This window comes from Gekko japonicus, unplaced genomic scaffold (genome assembly GCF_001447785.1).
Source record: "Gekko japonicus isolate JY-2015 unplaced genomic scaffold, Gekko_japonicus_V1.1 scaffold1670, whole genome shotgun sequence".
NCBI classification, from domain to species: domain Eukaryota; kingdom Metazoa; phylum Chordata; class Lepidosauria; order Squamata; family Gekkonidae; genus Gekko; species Gekko japonicus.
In genome coordinates, this window is record NW_015165867.1 from 1 (window position 1) to 15,512 (window position 15,512).

The 15,512-nt window shown below is 42.7% G+C and overlaps 1 protein-coding gene across 1 annotated transcript in view; it reads left to right on the forward strand.

The window, feature by feature from the left end:
• Positions 1 to 2,938: 2,938 nt before the first annotated feature.
• The window catches only part of HNF4G (hepatocyte nuclear factor 4 gamma), a gene marked incomplete at its 5' end in the record, with an annotated part of 14,891 nt that continues 2,317 nt past the window's right edge, over positions 2,939 to 15,512 (forward strand). The window contains 6 exons of the mRNA XM_015411247.1: positions 2,939 to 3,033; positions 7,532 to 7,638; positions 9,698 to 9,853; positions 12,740 to 12,827; positions 13,465 to 13,617; positions 14,998 to 15,234. Of these exons, the coding sequence (XP_015266733.1) occupies positions 2,939 to 3,033; positions 7,532 to 7,638; positions 9,698 to 9,853; positions 12,740 to 12,827; positions 13,465 to 13,617; positions 14,998 to 15,234 (836 nt within the window). The remainder of the gene's footprint in view (positions 3,034 to 7,531; positions 7,639 to 9,697; positions 9,854 to 12,739; positions 12,828 to 13,464; positions 13,618 to 14,997; positions 15,235 to 15,512) is intronic.

The window sequence follows — 15,512 nt, forward strand, 5'->3', positions numbered from 1 at the left end:
CAAATTTAATAAGTATTCCCTCTATTCCTGCATCTGCAGAGGGAATTGATGGAAATTGGTGCAACCTTGTATATGAGTCCTGGTGCTTTTTTAAACACACACACAAAAGCCCTTGCTAGAAAGTACATGGTATGGCAACCTTGCTAATGCTAGGCAGATCTGGGGCCAAATCTAGAGGCCAAACTACAAGTCACAGTGGCTGTGAGTGCACTCCATGGCCACCAACACCATTTTAGAAACATCTGTGGTTCTTTAAAAATTGCTGTGAAACCCCAAACTGGATTGGGTGTGTGGCATTGTGGCCCCAGGAGCTCGTTTCCACCACCACCACCCCAATGACTTTTCAGGTGCAGCAACAGCTGCAGGGCTTTCTGGATGACACTTCCGCGCTTGACCCCTTCCAGTCCGGCTTCCGTCCGAGACACGGGACGGAGGTAGCCTTGGTCGCTCTGGCTGATGACCTCCGGAGACATCTGGATCGGGGCGGGTTGGCAGTACTGTTGTTGTTAGATCTGTCAGCCACGTTTGACACGGTTGACCACCAGTTACTAGTCCACCGCCTCGCCAACGTGGGGATTCAGGGGCTTGCCCTACAATGGCTTGCTTCCTTTCTCCAATGTCGGGAACAAAGGGTGGCACTACGGGAACAGCAGTCCAGGAGACACCCGCTTGAGTGCAGTGTGCCCCAAGGGGCCGTGCTGTCTCCAATGTTATTTAACATCTATATGCGCCCCCTTGCCCAGATTGCCCGGAGGTATGAGCTGGGGTGTCATCAGTACACTGATGACACCCAGCTCTATCTGATATTGGGTGGCCAGTCAGACTCCAGACCGGAAGACCTGGACTGGGCTTTGCAGGCTGTGGCTGGTTGGCTTAGACTGAATCGGCTGAAGCTGAATCCAGCAAAGACAGAGGTCCTGTGCCTGAGTAGGGGTGGTTCGGGGGTGGGGATCCCACTTCCCACCTTCGGGGGGGGGCCTCCATCGGTGCCAGCGCCGGAGGTTTGGAGTCTGGGTGTGCTCCTGGATCCCTCCCTTACTATGGAGGCCCAGGTAGCAGCCACTGCTAAGTCGGCCTTCTACCACCTTAGGCTGATTAGGCAGTTGGTTCCCTTCCTTGACCGCACTGACCTGGCCACAGTGATCCATGCAGTGGTTACCTTGAGACTAGACTACTGTAATGCTCTCTACATGGGGCTGCCCTTGTCGCGGATCCAGAAGCTGCAGCTGGTGCAGAATGCCGCAGCCAGGCTGTTGATGGGTCTCCCTAGATGGGAGCACATCCAGCCTGTGCTGAGGACACTACACTGGCTGCCAATAGTGTACCGAATCCACTTCAAGGTACTGGTTCTTACCTTTAAAGCCCTATATGGCCAGGGTCCGACATACCTATGGGACCGCCTTTCCCCATATATACCACAGAGAGCACTACGGTCTGGGTCTCAAAATCGGCTGACCCTCCCTGGCCCGAGGGAGGCCAAGCTAGCTATTACCAGGGCCGGAGCCTTTTCAGTGGTGGCCCCTACCTGGTGGAATGAGCTCCCAGAGGAGATCAGGGCCCTGCGGGACCTTTTGCACTTCCGCAGGGCCTGCAAGACGGAGCTCTTCCACCAGGCATTTAATTAGGGGCCGATGCTACTGCAGGCCGCTATTGCAGGCTGTTACTGCAGAGCTCTGGTCTGTGGTTTTATTAATAATAATAATAATAATAATAATAATAATAATAATAATAATAATAATTCAATTTATTAATTGCTCACTCCTGCAGAGCTTGCTGGCTCTGAGCTATTTACAGTTACTCATTCACGCAGGACTAACAATGATTTATGGGGGTAAGAGTGGACAACATATATCTTTTAAATCACACACATTCACAGTCGGCGAGGGTTTGTTCAGCTGCAGGGTCAGACGTATTCCGTCGGCATATTCACTTCGGCTCGGCTAGATGATGTCAGCTTCTCCAGGTCTTGCAGTGCCGCACTGCCACCGCCTGGCCGGAACGACCCATTACAGGCTTCTCGGAGTCGAAGAGAATTATTCTTAAACTTTCAATCTCGCAAGCTGAGCTTTCTGGTTGCCAACTAACACCTCCCCCATTGGGGGGGGGGTCTTAACATCCAACTGATTATGAGCAGAAACATCATGGAACATCTGGACAGTGGAAATTTACTCTGACAATATACCATCTAGGTTAATTTTTAACTGCCGCCAGCACTTTGTATTTATATTGTTTTTATTTGTGTGGTTAAATATTTGTGTAATTTTAATGTATTTATGTTCTTATGGAAGCCGCCCTGAGCCCACTTTGCGGGGAGGGTGAGGTATAAATTTGATAATAAATAAATAAATAAATAAACAGCACCTGATCCAGATTGGGGCCTCACAGCAATTTTGAAAGAGTTACGGCCACTTCTAAAATGGTGTCAACAGCCATGGAATGGACCCATGCCCACCGTCATTTGCTTTTGGCCATAGGAGAGGATTGTTGTATGCATGATTACTCACCTTTATGCATGCTAGTAGCATCTGCTTGACTAATGTAGTAAATAACAAGCAGTAAAATAGCTGGGCATTTACTCAGATCCAGCAGGTTTCTTTTCATGTGTGTTTTTTAAAATTTCTGATCTGGCAGGATAGGATGAATCTATAAAAGAGTCATCCTAAACATTCATTAAATCAGAAGCACAATTTATATGCTCTGCTTTTGCAAAATGATGAATAACCTAATGGGATTTTACTTGCCCATCACAAGGAATTATTCCTTTTAGAAGAATGGCAAAGAAAAATGTTTCAAGGCTGATTAAAGAAAAAAATACCAGCGAAGGGTGATAGCTGAAGACATTGTTTTGACAGTGCCCATTAATTGTTTCAGTTGTGCTAATCAGGATCCCTCTGTAGTTTTGCACTCTAATATATTTACCCTCGATTCTGTCCAACAGATTTAGCCGGCAATGTATTGTTGATAAGGACAAGAGAAATCAATGCAGATACTGTCGTTTAAAGAAGTGTTTCTGTGCTGGGATGAAGAAGGAAGGTAACATTTAAAAAAAACCTCTCTTTCAGAGAAAAACACTTTATATCAATTAGTAAGAAATAAAATCTATAAGCAAATAACTAATGTGACTTTCTGCAACAGTAGAAATATGTCTCTAATAAGAAGTTGGTTTGTGATGTAATTTTTGTTTGATTAATGCTAAGATTTGAGATAAGGGTGATTTTTTTTCTTTAAAAATAATATCTTCTGCTAGTATTATTGTATGCTCTTTTGTAGTTTTAAATAAATTGAGTAAAAATGAGTAACTCTCTTCAAGGCAGTGAACACCCAATATGAGTAGGAGAATTGTAGTAGCAAGATCCAAGTTCATATACCTGCATTGGTATGAAATGTCCAAGTAGCCTTGCATAAGTCAGTCTCACATGGCTTTTTCCTGTAAAATGGGAACATTAATCAGTTGTCAGGATGCAAAGAGTCATTGGTGTAACCACTTTGTGCCTGTGTAAGTAAATTAAAACTGTTTTCTGGATTTTGTCACATTGAAGCATATCTAGGGTTTGGCTCCCAGTGGCTGTGATCAGATGGGCAAGTTGCTCTGATGTCGTGGCGGCTCCCTACCAGATTTGACAGCAACATCTGCCTCCTGTCCCTCAATTGTCGGCTCCCCTGTCCTCACCCCCAACTTTCCCAACATTGGATAAAGTCCGGTGTTTACGACTGAACTAGTCTCACTGCAGATTTCTGGGTGTCTGATCTCTCCCTTGCATGCTGAAGCCACTTGGTGAGGTTTGACGCTTCTAGTCCCCAGCCACCATTTTCTTTTTGCAGTTAGTGATGTACACATAACTGCATATCCACTCCTAGAGAATAAGCAGTTACAATCATGTGCATATTATAGGGTTGTTGTTGGTTTTTTTTAAAAAAGAAGCTGCCTGCCCACCCTCTCCATGATGACCGTGCAGCGGCGGTCTGAACAGTCAACCATGAGGTGAGACAGGAATAGGGTGGTATGTGATTGCACCTCTCTGGAACAAATATCTCCAGAGAAATTAGAGGTGCAGCCAGACCATGCCAAAGCCTGCCCATATGATCTCAGTCAGCCGTTACCATTAAATAATACAAAACACACAAAAAAAGGTTACTATTTGTGATATCTTTAAATGGAGGTTAATCATAAGGCAATTCACTCTTCTTTGTATGAAAGTGAAACATATAGTTCTTGGTATGTGTTTGATTTAGTGATTTTTTTGCATAAATTAGGATATCTTAAAAAAACAAAAACTTACCCCATCTTCCCAGGATTCCAGTTGAAATCTTGCCTGGTGCCTGATTGTCACAGATAAATGAGACAGTAATGCCCAACCTCGTAATAGACTAGGGGAAAAGATTATCAAGGTGGATTTTCTTTTGAAAGACTATAAATAGAAACATTGTCAACTGAACTCTGGGCTATCAATACTCAATTACATCTAGTTCTGTTTGCTCTCTGTGTGGGGGAATGAATGAGTGAGGAACTGCTTCATGTTTACTTCCTCAAATAAGCCTTTGTTTTGTATGGCAAACAGTATGTTCTTAGTTATACAATATTTTGTTTGAAGATCCATTTTTATCCATGAGCCATCATGGACATAGAATGCCCCTCAGAGTCTTTCTGGATCCAACATACTTCTCACATTCCCAAGCTATATGCTAATTTGTTGCCAAGATTCCTAGTACAGGAGATTCTCTAATTAGTTTAGGTATGTGGATTGGAACATTGATACCTTCTTGTGGGTCTTCCTGATCTTTTAACTATTTGGTCTAGCATAAACTGGGATGAGGTCATAGCCATAGGATTCAGGCACTTAAGCTTCTCCTTGACATAAGAGCCACACCCTGTCTCAGAGTGGGAGAAAGCGCTATAACAGAATGATGTTCACATTATTCATATATTCATTGGGCTAACCTTAATGTTTTGTTAACATAGCTATGACCCCGATCCACCAATCCCCTTTACGTTTACAAAATGTTTTGTATACACAAGGTAGCCTTGCATAAAGGCTTGCATATACATTTTCTCTCCTCTCCCTGCCTTGACAGCCTTCATCACCCACTCTAATTCATGCTGAATTTGAAACATCGTCAGATGTAAAAAAAATAGCTAGTGATGAACTGGAAGCAATTTATAATAGATTTTTAAGGTGTGTGTGGGGAGGTGAGCTGCCAGTGAATGCAAAGCTAGACCAGCACACCTCCGTTCCAGTCTCATATTCACATTCTATCAACCCTCCAAGCTAAAGAATGCCATTTCATCGTATTTTCAGCATAGACTCTTCACATTTTAAAAACTTCTGAAACTGACTAGAAGTTCAGTAAACTTTTAACATGAATTTTGTGCAGGTAGCACATTTATTTTTAAGGAAATTTGTCATATTAAATAAAAAAGATTGCGTCTTTAGATGCAGCCACACCATTTATGCTAGATGATCAAAGCAGTTAGGTGCTTATCCCTCTGGTATAATTTTATATTTAAAGTATAACTACACTATGTTGTCTAGCTGCCGGGTTAAGGAATGAATAGATGGCATTTCTCCAGTTAAAGAGACTGGAGCATCATTCTTGATTCACGTCTACATGACCATTTATCACTTAGTGTTTATCACTGTACGACATTTCTTATTATGACCTTAATAAAAGGCCCATCAGTGAATGTCCTTGGCTAAGAATCTAGTGCGCCTTCACTATAAAGTGTGTTCATTCTTCATATAAACTGCGAAACACTATACAGTACACAGAACACATTTTTATTGAAGCATTGGAGCTACCTCTCAACTTCTCTGATGCAGATTGCTTCCCTAAAAATAACAAACGGATCATTGGAAATACAACTGCTGCTCTTATAAAAGGTTATGAGGTTCAGTGTGGAGTAAAGAAATATGTTGATCAGAATTGTGCTTTCTCTCCTTCATGTGACCTTGGACATAAAATAGGTTCAGGAAGTCTGATGGATACCTTTATTTATCTCTTTCATTTTTGTATTAAAACGCACACCTTATTGCTCTTGCTTTCCAGTATACCATTCCCTTGCACTATTATTTCTCTTCCATACTCTACGTGCTCAGAACTCTGCTGTTTAATATTGATCTAAGAAATGTCAGTGCTACTTTCTTAAAGTTATCTCTGGCTGGAAGCAGGCAGCGATTAATTTTCAAGAGAGTTGAAAGTGATTTGAGAGATCTCACACCTGATGGTGTACATGCGTTATGCAGCTTTTGTCATGTGTGGTGAGACACATTTTGGAAACACTACAGAGAGAACTAAAGGTCTGTAGATGCCACAAGTAGCAATCACCCTTTCACAGCTCCTTCAACTCTCCTATTAAGTTTGGATCCTCAGAACCACAAGTCCAGGGTGGATCTTAGTTTTGCTTTTTTCCCCAGCAGGCACCTATGATCACAAAAAAAGAAGATGCCAGGGATTTGGAGACCCTCATAGTGACAATGCACCATGCCATGTCTGCACTAAGGAAGGGAAGTGGAGCAAAATCACTCCATCTGTCAGATTCTTCCTCCCTACTGCAGCCCCCTGTGCTGTGGAGCATTTTGTCCATGAGGGACCCCAACATCACCTTTTGGGGAATCATAGGGGGCAGCTTGGGGAAAGGGAAGGCAGAGGTGACTTACTTCTATGAGCACAAAGAACCCAAGCTATAGTGGCTCCAGCCTTTTGTGAAAACACACAATGGCATCTTTTACCAGCCAGAATGAGGCATGAGAATACTTCTTCGTATACACTGCCTGGCATCCTATAGTTTTGCTTGCCTAATGGGTAATCTAGCCCTGAATGTAACAAACAAATAAAATATTTTTTAAAAAAAGTCAATTCTACCTGAAACATTGCCATTGCCAACTCACTTGTTAACATGTTGAAATATTCACATGTTATAAGTCAGTACGATTCCCCCATTAGCTGTCAGGAACATGGTTGGTGGAGATGGATGGTGTGGTTATACCTTCTGTGGGGAGTGAATTTGACATTATAGCAAGGGGTGATTAAAAAGTCACCCCAGGGACTGCCTTTTCACTTAAGAAATAGCCCCAAGTTCAGTAGTACTTACCCTAATTGGATTCTAGGGACATTTATTCTTATACCTTTACTTTCTCTGGACGAACATATTTTTATCCCTCCCTTCTTCCAAGGAGCTCAGGGCAGAGTTCATGGTTGGCCCCTCCTGTATTTTATTCTCACAGTCTCTTGTGATGTGGGCTATGAGCCAAAAGTCATGCCGGCCACATGACCACGGGAACGTCTTCGGACAGCGCTGGCTCTTTGGCTTTGAAACGGAGATGAGCACCGCAACCCTAGAGTTGGATTCGACTGGCTTTCGAGCAAGGGAACCTTTACCTCCTGTCTTAGTCTGGCAAGCTGGCTTCTGACTGTCTGAATGTACATTGTGGCCAGTTGTTTCCCTCACAATCTACTGTTCATATAGCTTCCTAATAACTCTTTTGAAAACCTAATTTAAATGCAAATTAATTACAAAGTTCTTCTTTTCCAGCTGTGCAAAATGAACGGGACAGGATCAGTACAAGACGGAGCACGTCTGACGGCAGCAACAGTCCTTCTATTAACACACTGTCCCAGGCTGAAGTGCTTTCTCGTCAGGTACAGCATAAAGGCCTAATGGGCTAGCTTGACCTTTTGAATACTTTCTGTGTTGATTATATATAAATGAACCTACCCTTTTCAATTTGCAGTACTGAAATAAGAAAGGAAGTTTTGCTCAAGAAAACAATTCTTTTTGAGTGGCTTTTACAATAATGCCTTATGCACTTTCAGAATACTTAACAGTTGATTTGGAAAAGGCCATTAGCCCCTGTCAGAAGTTTCATAAGGCTCTTTAAAGTTTTAGATTTCTCCACTTTGGAATATCCTTCCAAGACCTGGTCTGATCATTCCTCATTCCCCTTTCTGGTATTCATTGACCTTTGGATGCCCCATTCCTTCTCTTTTTGTTCTGTATTCCCTTGGCCTTGTTGTGTGGCTAGATAAGTGATTGTTGGGAAAAGGAAAGTCTCTAATGTTTCCTAAATGTATCTGAGCTCTGTGGTGGTCCTATAGCTGCTGCTGCTGCTGTTGTTGATGTTGGACTAGATGGTCTGTATGGCCCCCTCCAACTTTATGATTCTATGATTTTATGTTATTATTAATTTCAATTTGTATCCCGCTCTCCCCCACTAATGTGGGGCTCACAGCGGGTTCCAACATATAATAAATAAATCATACATCAGATTAAAATAGTTCAGTTAAAACAGTTCCAACAATACTACTTCCATGCTGGCCCATGCATTTACTGCTGCTCCAGGGAGAGAAAGGGAGGGGGTAAGGTAGTGGAACTGCATAGTTTGGAGTTCCCTGACCTCATCCATATGCTTGATGGTACATCTCCATCATACAGGCCCTGCGGAATTGTACCAAATCCCGTAGGGCCTGGATCTCAGTTGGGAGTACATTCCATCAAGTTGGAGTCACCACTGAAAAGGCTCTGTTTCTGGTCAAAGCCAGGTGAATACTCCTTGGCCCTGGGATCTACAATGTGTTGTTATTAGAAGAGTGTAATGCTCTTTGGGGGGGTATACCAGGAGAGGTGGTTCTGCAGATATATTGGTCCCAGACCGCATAGGGCTTTGAAGGTTAAAACCAGTACCTTGAACTTGATCTGGTACTCAATCTGGAGCCAGTGCTGCTGGCAGAGCACTGGTTGGATATGTGTTCTAATAGAGAGCCAGTTTGGTGCAGTAGTTAAGTGTGTGGACTCTAATCTGGGAGAACCGGGTTTGACTCCCCACTCCTCCACTTGCACCTGGCTGGATGACCTTGGGTGAGCCATAGTTCTGGTAAGAGCTGTTCTTGAAAAAGAGCAGTTTCTATCAAGAGCTCTCTCAGCCCCACCTACCTCACAGGGTGTCTGTTGTGGGGAGGGGAAGGGAAAGGAGTTTGTAAGCCATTCTGAGACATCTTTGGGTAGTGAAGGGTGGGGTATAAATCCAATCTCTTCTCTTCTTCTTCTAATAGGGGCTACAGTCTTTAGGCTTGGTGGCTGCTGCTAGTATTGTCAAAGACATTCAGAGATGGGGGGCTGGACAGCATCCAGGGAAGTTGTTGGTTCTGTGTCTTTTTTTCTATGACAAGAAAAGAGAGTCATATTCCCAAGGGCATGTGGCAACTGACACCTGCTGGTTGTACTTTGCATTTGGTGTTTATTGTGTGATTTTGGTTCAGTGGTTCTTTTAATCTTTATCACTTCTATTAATAAGATGCTTGTACATTAAGATGCTTGTACACTGCCTTAGTCTATTGTGAATGGCTGAGTTCTAAAATAAATAAATGAATGGGTTCATCCAAGAGACATGATTTTCTATGGCAAGACCTTGTCTCAGGAACCACCCCTTCCTTCCCTCCTCCTGCTGCCTCTGGGGAAGGAAATGGCATGTGTGTGTGGGGGGGAAATGGGTCCAAAAGTCTGTTTTTAAAAAAGGATAAAACCAACTCAAAATGGAATCCTGAACTAGTAAGGACATACCCAAAAATTCAGGATAATGGAACCAGTGTCCTCCTTGAAATCTGGATACTAAATTAATGAATTTTTTAAAAAACTGCACACCCCTAGTTGGAATAATTGGAGGTCCTAATCTTTTTTTTTTAATTTCTACATGATGAACAGATCCCTGTTTCGAGCCCCAGTGCTAGTGCTGATATCAATGTTAAGAAAATTGCCAGTATTAGTGATGTATGTGAATCGATGAAGCAACAACTCTTGGTCCTTGTAGAGTGGGCAAAATATATTCCAGCTTTCTGCGAATTACGACTGGATGATCAGGTATGACTTAATGTATTGGAAAGCTTTAATTATGTTGCTCTGAGGGTTACATGACATCTGCCGGATGATACTTTCTTTCAGTTTACCTTTAAGGGAAGTCTATACTAATAAGCCAAAACCAAAATCGACAAGGCCAGGACATCGGGAAACTTCTAGGGATCAGCCAATGCTCCTTATTTCATTTTCAAATGGCCATCTATAATTTTTGTCAGTAGTTTTGGGTTTCTACTTTTTGATGTCTATTCATTTGCATTGTGTACATGTGCTGTATATTTTTATGTAGTCTGTACAGTATATAGAGTACTAGTTCTCTCTGTATAATATATACCACAACCATTTGTAATTTATGTATTCACTTTATTTGTAGGCTATCTTTCTTGTTGAAACTCAGGTCAGATTACACAGTGTAAAACAATGAACAGTGCAATAGGACTAGAATTACAAAAATTAGGGAAAATGCAAATAAAACTAGATGTGGTATGTTGTAAACAATGCAAAAAAAGTTAGAACTTTTAAAGTAGAAAACAATGTAGTAAGGGCATGTAGTAAGGGCATGATAACAAATGGACTGCAGTCAAGTTCCCTTTGTAAAAGCACCCTCCTGAACCAATCCAGCATGCTACAGCTGTACTCCCTTTATAAAAATGCCCCGGTGAGCAGTTCTATTTTGCATAGTTTGCAGCAGGGCTTTTTTGTAGACAAAGCCCAGCAGGAACTTATTAGCATATTAGGCCACACCCCCACGTTACCAGAAGTAACCTTTTGCTTCTTATTCTGTTTACCTTGTTTGCTGTCAAACCCCAGGGCTTTTTTTTTTGTAGCAGGAACTCCTTTGCATGTTAGGCCACACATCCCTAATGTAGCCAATCCTAATGAGTTTCTGCTGTTGGGTGTGGCCTATTATGCTAATGAGTTCCTGCTGGGTGTGGCCAACTCGGGAGCCAGCCGGAACTCCGTTCCTGTGTGTTCCTGCCCAAAAATAGCCCTGGTTTGCAGACTGACAAAAGTGTTGAAACCTTCCTTATATCTTCAAGTAGCCCATTCCTTATCATGCCCCACATATCTAAGGGACCGCCTCTTCCCATATATGCCTCGAAGAGCATTCCGCTCTAAAGAGCAACACCTCCTGGTGGTCCCTGGCCCGAAGGACGCCTGTCTATTTACTGACAACTGGCCTTTAACTCATTGCACCATCGGGCCAGAACTGTGTAGCCAACTGAAGCTGTTTCAAGCTGTACTTATTGTTTTAATTGTTAGAACGTTTTATCATGTTTTAAACTGAAATTGTATTTATTATAATGATGTTACCTGCCCTGAGCCCATTCGCGGGACGGGCGGGATATAAATCCAAATAATAAATAAATAAATTCCACAAGCAGGGAGCCACAGCAGTGAATCCACATGTTCAGGCAGCTGTCAGTCTTACTGATTAAGCAGTGTGGTGCCTTGAGAAAGCTTTGTTCAGATGAGTGAAGCTGTCATGCCACAACATAGCAGAAGAGGTAGCTGGCCTGCAGATATGATGCTCAAAGGCCAAGAAGTGTTTTGTATGTGATAACCAGTACCTTTAATCGAACCTGGAAAATGATAGGAAACCAATGGAGAAATAGTAACTGAGCTGTGGCATTCTGAACTAAATGGAGTTTCCAAGTTGACTTCAAGGGCAGACCCATGTAGAGTGTATTACAATAATCTAATCTTGAGGTCATGGTCGGCATGGATCCACATGGCTGCATTGGCCAGTTGAAGATAGGGAGCAATCTTCCAGGCTGAACGATGGAGAAAGCCTTTTTGCAGCAGCATTAACTTGCATCTCCAGCAATAACATTGAGTCTAGTATAACTCATAGACTCGTAACCAAACCAAGGGTCAGCTGAACCCCAGTGAATGTGGGCAGCACAGTGTCCTACTCACCCTTCTGAAGCAGCATCTCCTCCATCTTTTCAGGATTCAGTTCCAACTTGTTCATCCTTACCCATTTAACCACAGCAGTCATATGGTAATGATGAAAAATGTGACCAGTTCATGGTTTAAAATGTGTGATGAAGAAACAGAAAATGTCATGGAAATTTTTACAAAACTGTGGGCTTGATTTGCACAAGGGAGAAGTGAAACACTGCCGTCCTAAGAACTGTTTCCTGGGAGTAAGTTCCATTGAATAGACCCAAGTATGAGTCTGAGTAGAACCTGCTTATGATTCCCCTTTCCGAAGGTTTTTTGTGGTGAAGTTGCAGGAATGAAAAAATTAAAAGCATCCCTAAGCTGGTCAAATAATGTTTAGAGATTTGGGTCCAAGAGAGAAATTTAGTGGGATTGGGTACAGCACAGGACAGAGCAGGATCAAGTTCCACAATATCACACAACAGAGTCAGAAAGCCAGAAAAGGAAGACATTTGTGGAGGATTTAAAGCAAAGAGGAACTACAGTTCAATGAAAGAAAACTAGATATAGGAAGAATCTCATTTCCCTGAGGCCCAGTCAAGGACCTCTTTAAGGGAAATGCCAGCACCTGCTTCCTCCTTCGTTTTTAATGGGCTGGTGGGAGACCGAAGCCAGTGAGGTCAGAACAATTATATTATTACCATATGCAAGAAGCAGAACTCAGGGAAAGAATGCTCGTTTTCATGAGGTCTTCAAATGTCACACACATGCAATCACAAATTGGGGTGTGTGCACAAAAAACAAAGGGACAATAGAGTGAACCTGCAGCAAAAGAATAAGTTCCCATTGTATCTCGAAAGCAGAAAGCCCTGCCTTCAAAATGATAACTTACTAATTGAGCTGTAGCTTGAGATAGTAGCAAGAGCTGGCACAGATGATTTATCTGCATCCACTTGCATCTTTTCGATTTTACCATAGTTTATTATATGTCCACTCTTTTTGAAGGTTGCTCTGCTGAGAGCACATGCTGGAGAACACCTGTTGCTGGGAGCAGCAAAGCGCTCTATGGTTTACAAGGACATTATTCTTTTAGGTAAGGTTATTTGATTTTAGAAAATGCATGATGCTCTGTATTAGTTTCCGGGTGTAGCGAAGAAGAAGGTATGTACATACCAAAGGCCTTAAATCTGGTCTGTGTATGTGTGAGAGGGAAGAGAATATGGGTATAGTGCCCCAAATTTCTTTCATGGCAGTGGAATTGTACAGTAGGCCTGGGACTGGGATCTCCATACAGTGGGGAAAGTATGTATCTGGCATATGCTCAGAATGAAATGCAGAGGTCTTACCTTTCAAGACTGGGAGGAATGTGCGCCTCAGTTTACAACTATATGGGAGGGAATCTATCTGAAATTGACTTCTCTTTTATAATCCACCCTATTTGAGCTTCCAGCTGCACACAGTATACCCATTTTATTATAATATATACCCAAGGATTTGTTTTCATAAAAATGAGGGTTTCAGCCCTGTACAAATTTATGAACTGAAATAATGTTGTTCACAATGATATGCTCATACAGGAGGGCAATTGTGTGCTGGCACATTATACTTGGAAAGAAACAGTGGTGTATATTCAGAACATATTCCTCTGCAGAAATGTGCTGTAGAAACTGGTGTTGAATTTGGGGGCTACAGATACTGTTAGTAATACTGATTGCATTTTATTTCTTGAGGCAACAATTTTGTCATCCATCGCAATAGTTCTGAAATTGAGATCAGCCGAGTAGCAAACCGGATTTTGGATGAGATAATAAGACCGTTTCAAGAAATTCAGATTGATGACAATGAATATGCTTGCCTAAAAGCCATCGTCTTCTTTGATCCAGGTGTGTTTCAGATTCCCCCCCCCCCAAATGTAATATATAGTACAATCAGGGAGTCCTTCTGACAGTCATGGGAAGATTTTAACCTTTCTGGAAATCTAGCAATACCATATCTACATATCTTTTGTTGAAAAGAAGGCTTGGTGGTTATGCCGTCCGACATGTCTGGGTCAGATTCTATGTACATCATGTTCTCTGTCTTCAGTTGTTGAAAAGAAGGCTTGGTGGTTATGCTGTCCGATATGTCTGGGTCAGATTCTATGTACAGTAAGAAGGCCTTAAGACATCATGTTCTCTGTCTTCCGCTTCCTTCAGTGGCCTTCTGAGACCTCTAAAAAGCAGATGTCAGAAGGAACAACACAGACAAATGTCTGTATCAGGAGATGCAATGTAGATGGTATGGTGCAGGGCAATGTTCCCTCTAAGCCATGGAGTCTCGTGGGCAAAAATTCTACTTTGTGAGCTACTGGCATTAAAGTTGTGAGCAAACGATTTGGCTACTGGATAAATTAGTTTGCTCTGGAGCCATCCTTCCTGAGCTAAGGCAAAAATGTGTGAGCCGGAGGCTAAAAGACTGTGAGCTAGCTCACACTAACTCCGCTTAGAGGGAACGCTGGTGCAGGGAGTTGTGTAAGGCCAGAGAATTTGACAAAATCACCCTTCCTTTCTCTTATGAATGGAATAGTTGTTCAGTTGCACTTTCTATATCAGTGGGCAAGGAAGATGGAACAAATCTGCCTGATTTCTTCCTTCTCACTCTGGTCTTCCATTCCCTGTGGCAATTTGCCTGCAAGGCTCCCCAACCCCCAGCACCAGCTTTTGTGAGTCACGTGGGGTATTGGGCAAAAACAAAAGCAGGAAACAATCTGATTGGGCACTCAGGTTCATACCATCTGGCCTAGTTCATGTTTTGAGACTATCCAAATGCAGTCTCACAGGAATATTGGTCTGCAGCATATTGGGACATTAAAATGGCTTCAGGAGCAATCCAAGACACGGGTCTCCTATGGTGCTTGGAGTACATTGAGTCTTCTTGCCCTGGAAGTGATCAGGCTTATCACCTCCTCCTGCACCACTGCTGGCTTTGGCACTGCCAGCAGCACTGTGAACTGGTTGGCTTTCTCCTGGCTACCAGCAGCTCAACAAGGTGGTAGTAAATTAAAGGGCTAATCTACCCAACCTTGTCCTTTAGGGCACTGGCAGACCTCATCCCTGTGATCTCTCTCTTTAGATGTTAGGCCTCCTCTTTCCCAGAACCTCTCATGGATAACTACATAGAAAAATGGTTTCTTGGTGTCATTTCTGAAGGCATACCTGAACATTTTCTGTGTCTCTCCCCTCCCCCCCCAGTATATTCTTACATAATATCCCCTCTGTTTCAAGATGCAAAAGGACTGAGCAACCCAGCAAAGATCAGGAACATGAGATTTCAAGTCCAGATCAGTTTGGAGGATTACATCAATGACCGCCAGTACGACTCCAGGGGACGGTTTGGGGAGCTGCTGCTACTCCTGCCTACTCTCCAGAGCATTACCTGGCAAATGATTGAGCAAATACAGTTTGTGAAGCTGTTTGGAATGGTTAAAGTTGACAGTTTACTTCAGGAAATGTTACTAGGAGGTAGGTGTGTCAATAAGTTTTAAGAAACTTTCTTCTATTTACTATGTTCAAATGAGTTGAGATGGGGCAGGAAGAAATCACTTCATTTGTCAGGTGAGAAATGCTTACTTTCTTCCTCCATTGGCCTGTGATATTGGACCCCTCCTGCCAGTAGGAGTAATAGTACTGACCAAGTGGACCGTTGGTCTGATTCAGTACAGCATAGCTTCAAATGCATCCTAAGTGATGAATTTGGAACCTTTGGTTCTAGTTGGAGATACAGCAATCAGACTGGGGTA